Source organism: Penaeus japonicus, unplaced genomic scaffold, assembly GCF_977035675.1.
Source record: "Penaeus japonicus unplaced genomic scaffold, GWHDUDI00000001_assembly GWHDUDI00000011, whole genome shotgun sequence".
Taxonomy (NCBI): domain Eukaryota; kingdom Metazoa; phylum Arthropoda; class Malacostraca; order Decapoda; family Penaeidae; genus Penaeus; species Penaeus japonicus.
The window spans coordinates 41,476,895-41,486,894 of record NW_028234413.1 but is presented as its reverse complement, the minus strand read 5'-3'; the positions used below and the strand labels follow the sequence as shown (position 1 = coordinate 41,486,894).

Below are 10,000 nucleotides of genomic sequence, written 5' to 3'. Positions count from 1 at the left end.
ATGATTAGTGCCAGTTGTTCACCTACATTGTTAGTCTTTAACAGCTAGTTATTCTTGAAGGCTATATTACTCAAGTCCAATGAGAACCATTATTCCTTGAAAGGCATTTCTGCCCCTCACTGTGTTTCCTTGAATATCTTCAGTGCTTTTCCTTTATGTCATGTTACTGCATAAGCATACATAATTTCCATTCAATACAGGTTGAATTTTCTAACTGCTTATATTGTTTTTTTTTTTTTTTTTCATATCATTTTGCTTCTTTTGTATCTAGAGTATTTGACTCTATACAAGATGTATTCAGGCAAAATAAAATACAAAGACTATTTAACAAATTAATTTAATCATACTTCATATATCCTGCAAAATTGAGAGGGCTTTCTTCCTGATGATGTCCGTTTGCATAGGAAAGGGTTGCATGGGAGGGCGAGAGCGACGCAAAGTGCGAGGGTGAAGTCTGGTACTGCGGGCTGTGGTAACTCCCGTCATAGTTGAGAGTTGAGCTGAGGTTTCGGTGCAAAGGGGAGGCTTGGGGGAGCTGCGTGAAGCCCTCCGTCACCGAGGTCATGTCCGGGACTATCATGAGCGGATCCTCGGCAGCTGACTGGGCTTGGTACGTATAGGAGGGGCTGGGGGGATACTCTGAGAGGGTTGTTGGAGGGGGGGTGCTGGGGAGCTGTGGTTGGAGAGACACGTTGGTGTTCTCCAGGTCTGAGAAAATGTCCGCCTGTAAGAAGTAAGAGGAACAGGTGAAAAACTTGTGTAAGAAAAGTAAATAAACAAGTAAAAAAAAATAATAATAATCACAAATCACAACGAAATACAAGGAATACATACCTGCGAACAATCAGCATTACTGGCTATGACCTTGTGAACTGCCTCTGTATTTTGGTCGCTTGTATGGAGACTAGAGTTCTTTTTCTTGGCCTGCCTCTTGCGCGCAGGGCCCTTCGCCGCCTCCTTTGGGGCGTGTTTCTTCTTTACGTGAACCTGGTGTGAAGAACAGGTGTGTTGAACAGATGTGATGATTAGGATGACAATAAAGGATGATGATGATGATGCAAACAGGTGTGATGATTAGGATGACAATGAAGAATGATGATCACAATGTGAACAGGTATAAAAAACAGGTTTGATGAACAGGAATAAACAAAAGGTGTGATGAACAGAGGTAAAAAACAGGTGTGATGAACAGGAGTAAACAACAGGTGTGATGAACAAGTGTCAACAACATATGTGAAAACAGGAATAAACAACAGGTGTGAGGAACAGGTGTCAACTACATGTGATGAACAGGAGTGAACAACAGGTGTGATGAATAGATAAGACAAACATGTGTGATGAACAGGTGTGATGAATAGGTATGAAGAACAGGTGTGATGAACTGCTGTGGGACACAGGTGAGTCTACTTACATATCTTATCATAGTGCATTATGTCCAAAGGTAACAATAGAAAATGAGGATGATGATGATGATGGTAGGAAGAGGAGAAGAGAAGGAAAAGAAAGAAAAGAAGAAAAGGGTGAAGAAGATGAACAAGGAGAAGAAGGAAGAGAAGGGGAAGTGTGAAAATATCGGAGAAACAAAAGGAGAAAGAAGAGAAGACGAAGGAGATAGAAGATGAAAAGGAGGTACACATGATAGTAAGAAAAAAAGAACAATGAACTAAATCCTAGGCAGTTACCTTGACCCTATCCTGTCTGGCTGAACAGTAGTCACACTGTGGGCACTTGAAGGGTTTCTCGGGAAGGTGCAGCTTCATGTGCCGACGCAGGTGGCTGTTGGTAATAAAGTTGCGGCCGCACGTGTTGCACACAAACGGCCGGCTTTTGGAATGTCCTTGCATGTGTTCCTTGAGGTGCGACTTTTTGGCCGTGGTGTAACTGCAGTCTTGGAACTGACACCTGAGAAGTTCACCTGGGGGGAATGTCGAGGATAGGAGTCGGTATTTGCACTCTAGTCGTACTTATCTCTACGTCACATGAAAGAATAGGATAATGTGATTTACATATATGTGAACAAATAACATAAAGACAACAACGACAGATTCCATACCAGTGTGGATCTTTGTGTGTACGATGAGAGCATTTTTAGTCTTGCCTGACCATCCACATGTCTCACACAGGAATGGTCGCTCGTTGGTATGCTTTGTCTCATGCACCTTCAAGATTTGGAGTCGAGAGAATGTGTCACCGCAAGTCTTGCCTGGAATACATAAGAAAAGGTTCAAGCACCGAATTATTAGGTATCAAAATTGTGCATGTTCATTTCTCCCTCTCCCTATCCTCTCTCACTATCTATCATTCCCCTTGTTCTCCATCAATCACTTCTCATCATGCCTTTACTTACTTTAATAGCCTATTACTTACTGTTAATCTGCAAGCAGGAATAATTCCTTTTAGCAGATAACCACTATTGGTCCTCTCATGTTCACTCCCTCACAAATAAACAAATACAATAAACATATCGATATTTACACTTGTACTTCCTGCTCTTGGAGTGGAGTGCCATGTGCTCCGTCAAGTTGAACTTTTTGTGGGAGCTGAAGGGACAGTGCGGGCATTTGTGGGTCTTGGTCTCCTGGTGCGTCAGCCGATGATCCAGCAGGTGATAGATGCGCTTGAAAGATGCCTCACCTAGGAAGGTAATGAGTTATTTCAAATTTTTCTCTCAATGTAGTTTTTACTATATATGTATGTTACTGAAGCAAAGTAGAAAAAAAGAGGAAGGGTATTATATGATACTATATGTTTTGGTCAATTCTAGTCTTTTCTTGAAACTTATATTTCAGGAAAGTCAAACAAGTGGCCCAACATCCTCTTAACTGGCCTTTTATCTTTTAAGAATATCTCTTATATGAGTCGAATTATTCTGAATTAACCCAACAGACGTTTTGTCTCTTATACATATATTCTCTTTCATATCTTAAACAATTTATAGATGGGTATCTTACACTAATTAGGTTCTATAGCCCACATGCAATATATGAAGTAAATAATTTTGACATTTCTGCAACAAGCTATTCATTTAAAGAAATACATCTATAACGTAAATATAACACAGTATCCTCACATGTATCACAGTGGTGGGGTGGGCCCGGAAAATGGCCTCTCATGTGAACGTAGTAATCCTTGATGCGAGGGAAAGTTGCTTGGCACAGCTCACACGCTCTCTCTGTTGTTGCAGGCTTATCCTCCCCTGTGGGAAAAAAGAAACAAGTATGAACGAAGAGAAAAGAGAATATAATGTAACTTTTAGAATCCTCACTTTTAAGTGATCATCTCATCAAAAATCAAACCTATATATATATATATATTTTTTTTGGTTGTGTTAATGCAACCAAAGTGTATCCCTTTACACACCCTTGGTTTTCTCCGCTGGCTTGATCCGGGCACTTGTCCTCCTCCACGCCTCCTTGCCTTGTCCCAAGCTACCTTCCGTACCTTCCTCTCCTTCCTCTCGACACTCTCTGGCCTCACCCTGCTTCTCCATGAGAGCTGTTTCTTCCTCTTGGACCACTGCTTCTGGATCATCCGGGTTTAAGCTGTCGCCATCAAAATGTGGCAGGTCAGTTGGGTTAACGACCAGCCTGGTGGAGTGTCCCAGGTCCTCTGGAGGTGGTATGACCTGATTTCCACTTGACAGAAACCCTGAGAGACTCCCTAGAAATTAAAACAACATCAGTGAAACCAGTTGTTTTTGTTGTAAGGCAAAGAGTGAAAAAGTGTTATGTTCTACTGAATATTTTTTCTAAGACTGCTAATGTCATTATAAATTATGCCACACTATTGAAAAAGTAAATAACATATTTCTTGAGATAAAAAATAAAATACCATTTCAAATATGAAATGCACAAATTCAAATCTTATACCAAGCTTTAAAGAAACAACACTCACCTGAAGTTGCCAGGTTTACGGTTCTGTTAATCTTAAACTTGACCTGACGAGGGGTAGCATCTGCACCAAGGGTGGTCAGAGGCTGAAGGCTGTCAGGAGTGATGCCCTCAGGTAGCTCCGTCTCTAGGTTCCTCCTGTCTCCAGAACTTTCGGCTTCATTAAACGCACTTCTGTCATCACCACAGCTCTTGTATAATTGACCTCGATCGCCCTCATTCATCATGCTTCTTGCATCTAGGCTGCACTCTGAGGACTCATGCTTCATATCCGATACCATGTTCTGAGGTAGTATGTCCCTTTGTCTAATGGTTTCCAAAGATTCTTCACCAGGCCTGGAGAGGGCCCTGTGAAACCTGTCCTCTGATATGCTCTTCAGGTAGTGATCATAATGAGGTTCCTCATTTGGAAACCTGTCCTGGAGAGAGGGGTCAACGGGGTCCTCCACATCCATCAACTGTTTCTCCTCCCTGGGGTCCTGCTTGATCTTCTGGCACTGTGAGAACTGATGTTGGACTGTCATGTCTTGAGGGCAGTTGGAAATCTGAGTGTCGGTTGAATTCTCATTGTAATATAACTCCCTCTGGTTGCAGTTTATGTCCTGAGCATTGGTGGAATAGTCTTGGTAATAAGATTTCGTGTAGTTCTCTTGGTTATGGTGAGGTTCAAGGATCAGATGCTGGTTTTCTTTCTCTTCGGGAGGACGACACGGGTAGCAGTTCAAACCCGGGTTGATATTTTCCTCATACTGGAATGACTGTGTGCTCTGATCATCAGAAACTGTCAAGTCGTCTTCAGGATTATAGTTACTTACATAATACGACATATTTTTCAGTGTGTTTTCTCTGCTGGAATATACCAGCGGAGCACTAACTCTAGCATTATATGAGTCTGAGACCTTCATGGTGAAGCCTTGTTCATAAACTTGTCTTTGGTACATATGACTAGAATCAGAGGACAGAGACTCCTCATTAGTGTATTGCGGTTCCTGATGCCAGAGCGTCATGGTACGTGCATGTGGTGGGCCAAAGTGACCCTGGTTATCACAGGGAAAGCTGATGTCCTCTGCTGACGTTGTTTCGCCAATAGAATCCTCAGAGATGTGTGCGTGGGTTCCAACTATGGTTGATGATGTTGATGGGTGTGAGAACACGACATTGGGCTGATTGATATGGATGTCCTCTGCGCTATGTCCCACCACTCGACACAACTCATACTGCGGACACTGCTCTGCCTCGGGCTCCTCGCAGCCCCTCCGAGAACTTACATGGAAATCAGTAATTTTATGATGGCTCCCTTGTGCTGATGCGGTAACCTGATTTTCCTCCATATCTGAGGATACCTCCTGGAGGGTCTGTGACGGATGAGTCGAATGGGAGGGGAATTCTGTGTTTGTGACTATGGGTTCTGGCGCTCTGCTACTTGTCAGCTGATCTTCTTGGAGGCCGTCGATTGCTGTAGTTATGGCCAGGCTAAGGAAGCTCTCACTGTCCACCATGGAATCAGATGGCTGAAAATTTAGGAAGCAGATATTAGATATATCAATGAAGCTTCATTACTGGTATGGCTGGTCACACTTCTATATCTATTTCTGCTACATCCATTCTTACCTTTTCTTTAAATCATTATAACCAAGTTCTCACATATCAACTAAGAAGAGTCACCAATAACTATATAAACATTAATACAACTAAACAGAAAACACACAGAAAAACACAAAACGTCATCTATACTGACAACACTGACCTGACAGAACTTTGCTTTTAACTTGTAGAACGGTGTAAGGAAATCTGAAGGAAGAAGCTGGTTATCATTAAGGGCATCCAGTAAGAAGAACAGAGCCAGAAGAGAGTTGGAGTATAATGAATGCGACTGCATAAGTTTGATAGCCGTCTGGGGATTCAGTCGGCACCACTGGACCCAGGTGAGGAGACTTCGCAGGTTGCGCTCTCTGCTGCTGGGGTTGTGGTGGACCCAGCGCGTCACCAAGAGTAAGGTCTGGTCCTCCTCCAAGGCCCAGCTCTGTAATGGGAACTCACATTTGCTCAGCCATTCATTTTTATCCCCCTGGCTCATACCTGAGAGAATATACAAACATATTCATAATCCAGGATTCCAGTTTTCATTATTCTAAAACCATGTAAACTTATAAGATCCAAATGCACCATGATTTCATTTCAAATATTCAAGTCTCAGCCACACGTCCTTACCGGACACCTCAAGAAGTCTTCAAGTTGTGTGTGTGAGAGCTCCAGCACCTCCTCCCCTTCCACAATGTCTGACAAGTGAGAGCTGATAAAACTCCCAGTTGTCTTCTCTAAAGATTCAAGGTTAAATCTGAGAGAAAAAAAAAGAATAAATTGCATAAGAAAAAATAGTGTTCAGATAACTCACTAGCTATCTTTTAAAAAACATGCTTACCCAGGTTGAAGTATTGCGAATATCTGAAGTAAAAAAAAATAAGAAAAAGATAATCACTTGCTATTTACAGAGAGGATACACTCACTTAGTTGCCATATCCCTCACTGTCAGACAGTTAGCTGCATCTAAGTATCTCTCTAGGTACTCTGCACAGTGCTCCTTCAGCTTTGCGATGAGCAGTTTGTTTGCCAGACGCAACAGCTCGGCTACGTTGGTCTTGTCCACCACGACCGTGCCGGTGTACATGTATGTCAGGAGGCATTGGAACACCTCTGGATCCTGGGAGCTGATGTTCAACTGTTCCTTGACTGTCTTGCTGGCTGTCATAAGATGCAGAAATGGAAGCTATTTAGATGTACATTCATGAATGGGGAATATCCTTTTCAGATGAACAAAAGGCCCTGTGATGCATACCTTGCATTAGCCACTTCTTACCCTCCTGACTACCTTCTGACTGACCTTCTGACTACTAAGAAGAAACACCTGTCCATAAATGATTGATAAATAACATATAAAATCACTGGACATGATCTTTTTCAAAACTAAACCTTAGATGAAGATGGCTATCTTAAAGCAAGGGTTTATAAAATGACCTCTGTTTATGCACATACCACATTGGAAGAGACAATGAAAAAGTGTGAGAATTATCTATAGTAAATGAGGATCAGAGGATGTCTGCTGTGTTTCCCTTGAAAAAATAGACAGGGTAATATGGGCTTCTGACTCAAAGTCTAATGGGTCTTCTCGTTATATCTTTGAGATCTATATATTGCGAAGCCTCCCTCATTATTAAGTTACTCTACAAAGCTGTTCGTCCTGTCTTTTATATCCTCAATTAAAATAAGCATACAAACAACAAACACTACAATGAATAAAACAGATTCAATGAAAGAAAAATCAGTGATATCAAAAACTAAACTAATAAAATATGGCAATTATGACATTAAAAAACAGTAAAAATTTTAAAAACTGGTAACAATAGCATTACACTGGCAACTAAAACTTCCATCGTCCTAATAAAAAATCTGTCTTTTTCAATAAACCCCCTCTCCCTCCACACTAAAAAAAAAATTAAACAAAACCCTGCCAGAAAACGTCCACGAATAATCAGGGAGCCAAAAGAGTCTCCAGGAACCTCACCTTTGAATATAGAGTCAAAATAGGGAGAGCAAGCAGCCAGAACACAGCGGTGAGCCTGGAACTGCTTGCTTGCCACGTGGAGGATGACATCACAGCACCTGACCAACTCGCGCTGGCTACGCAACTTTTCCAAAACTGCCGTCCCATGCTGGTTTTCCGTGAATGTCATGGCATTGTTGGGGAGAAGGTTGAGAGCCATGACTGGCAGTTTTTGGGGAGATCTGCAAGAAATGTAAACAATGTGTTGATAGAATTCTTTCCTTCACCCAAAAATTAAAATCACATAAATGCATTCAAACAAACACACACATACTTTTACTGATTGAAGTGATGGTAGTGTTATTTAATATTGTATCTATATACACAAACAAATATAGTCAGTATCATTTTCTCATTGCTTTATTGAAAAAGACTTCATTGTGACAAATATAGAAAAAGGAAAGATTTAACATGAATAACTTCACAAAGCAAGATATTTATTTGATGCTTTACTATTCATATACATGTATTAGTAAGATTATCAATTGTATATTCATATCAGACATATAATTGCTATTTCTATGATTCAAGACAATTTGAAACTTCCTCTCTGTCTTTATGTTCTACTTCATCATGATGTACTGTATGCATCTCTCATTATTGGTCTTTTTTCTTTTTTTTTACTACAAAGAGCAAGGGATACACTAACAATGATTACCATAAACTTTACCATTCAAACTACAGCTTTTCCTTGGTGCTAAGTGTATTTTATTACTATGACAACTACACACAGTGACATCAAACTAACTCTGTCTATACCTTTTCAAAAAAATGGTCACAATATACTATACTATCAATGATTTCTGTGGACTAAAACTATCATACCTGGACAGCAGACAATAGTAATCCATCAATACCAACATTGTTAGTATCAGCACTGTGCAACATTTTTGTAAAATTACCCACTCCCTCTAGTCAACCAAACCAAATATTGTTAAATCCAACAAATGGCCACAATAGAATGAGATCTGTTTTCTATAAAGCTATCATTATGAGCTCAGTAGGTACTATCAATCAAATGAAGTGTAAGTTAGTATATTTTTTCATAAGTCCTTGCTGGATAAGATGATGGCAAGTGTATTTAGTAATTCTTATCTCCAGGACTGCATAGTAACGAGACGATGGGTCCCACAATCACTGTGGCCTCCTCCCCACTGGCGCTGAAGCAAAGACCAAATAAACCTCCACCAAATCTATTTGACTAAATAGCACTTGGAATGGTTCCTAATTTGACACCAAATAACCTGGGTGTTCCAATAGCTCTTCCTTGTTAGAATATATATAGTGGATGTTACTGGATTTTTCTTATCAATAGCTAATTAAGTTGTTGAATTTTCTTTAAGGGCATTACTTTTTTTTAAATTCCTCAGCATGGTCTTCATTTCAATATTTACTAAGGTCTTTAATTTTAAACCATACTTTATAAATATACTTAAAAAAACAACAGAACCGAGTGTAAACAACACCTACTTGACTACACTTACGATCGCATTTCACCAAAGTTCCCAAATAAATGAATCTCATCATTGTTTCAACACGAATGCAACAACATGGAGAACTTACTTTTATTTTCTAAAGTGATACATATATGTATTTAGAAGTGTCAAACGCCTCGCAACACAACCCAGCGCCAGCATCGGGAAGAGGCAGCAGTCAGCTGTTCTTTGTTTACTAATAGAGACCGCAGGGTTATCTACTTGTTAATGATAATGGTGATGTTTTGATAATTAAATAATGAAGATGTTTTGATAGTGAAATAATGATGATGTTTTGATGATAAAATAATGATGGTGATAGTGAAATAATGGTGATGTTTTGATGATGAAATAATGATGTTTTGATAATGAAATAATGGTGATGTTTTGATAATGAAATAATGATGTTTTTTTCTAATGAAAATATTGATGATAATAACATTATTCTTAGTAAAAGTAATGTTCATGGTAATAATATCAACGACAACAAACTAATCATAATAATGATAGTTATATGAATAATGACGAGTGACATCAAGCTGTGAAAGCTATTCTTCACTTGTGCACATACACCTTCTTTTATTATTCTAGCTATTGCTAAATAAGAGGAGATAATACAGAAGTTAAATAGTCCTCTACTCGCGCAAAAAGTTTTGTTTCCTGTGTGACAGCTCAATCGCTCGCGGTTATTTCAATCGCCTTTTTTCATTGTGTATTTCCCTGCTTTGCATCACCTCGATGTCGACCAAAAGCAATTCAGGCGTTGATAGTCGAATAAAAAACGAAAAAAAGCAAGCAAAAAAAAAAAAAGCTATATATTGCGAAACACGAAGGTGACATGACCCCGGCAACAACAGCCAAAGAAATGGACAAGGCTATTTCAACCATCTACAACATCGTGAGGGATCGAGTGAGTATCAGCAGACTCCTACCGAGGGACCGACACAGCTTGAGGCTACAGTTACCTCTAAGAAGAAGCGAAAACCCATTGCTTAGATGGAAAGGCAATTCGTAGACTGGACACAGGGTATGCA

General features: G+C 39.9%; 1 protein-coding gene across 1 annotated transcript; it reads right to left on the bottom strand.

The window, feature by feature from the left end:
• Window positions 1–320: 320 nt before the first annotated feature.
• Window positions 321–9,172, bottom strand: LOC122254028 (uncharacterized). Its single transcript, XM_043017495.2, has 13 exons — window positions 9,055–9,172; window positions 7,453–7,673; window positions 6,398–6,632; window positions 6,102–6,228; window positions 5,638–5,913; window positions 3,895–5,401; window positions 3,361–3,660; window positions 3,071–3,196; window positions 2,476–2,634; window positions 2,054–2,203; window positions 1,683–1,915; window positions 835–987; window positions 321–724 (listed from the first exon to the last, which is right to left on the bottom strand). Exons 2-13 carry the CDS (start codon window positions 7,649–7,651, stop codon window positions 338–340), a joined length of 3,852 nt encoding a protein of 1,283 aa, XP_042873429.2. The 5' UTR covers window positions 7,652–7,673; window positions 9,055–9,172; the 3' UTR covers window positions 321–337.
• Between the last annotated feature and the right edge of the window lie 828 nt (window positions 9,173–10,000).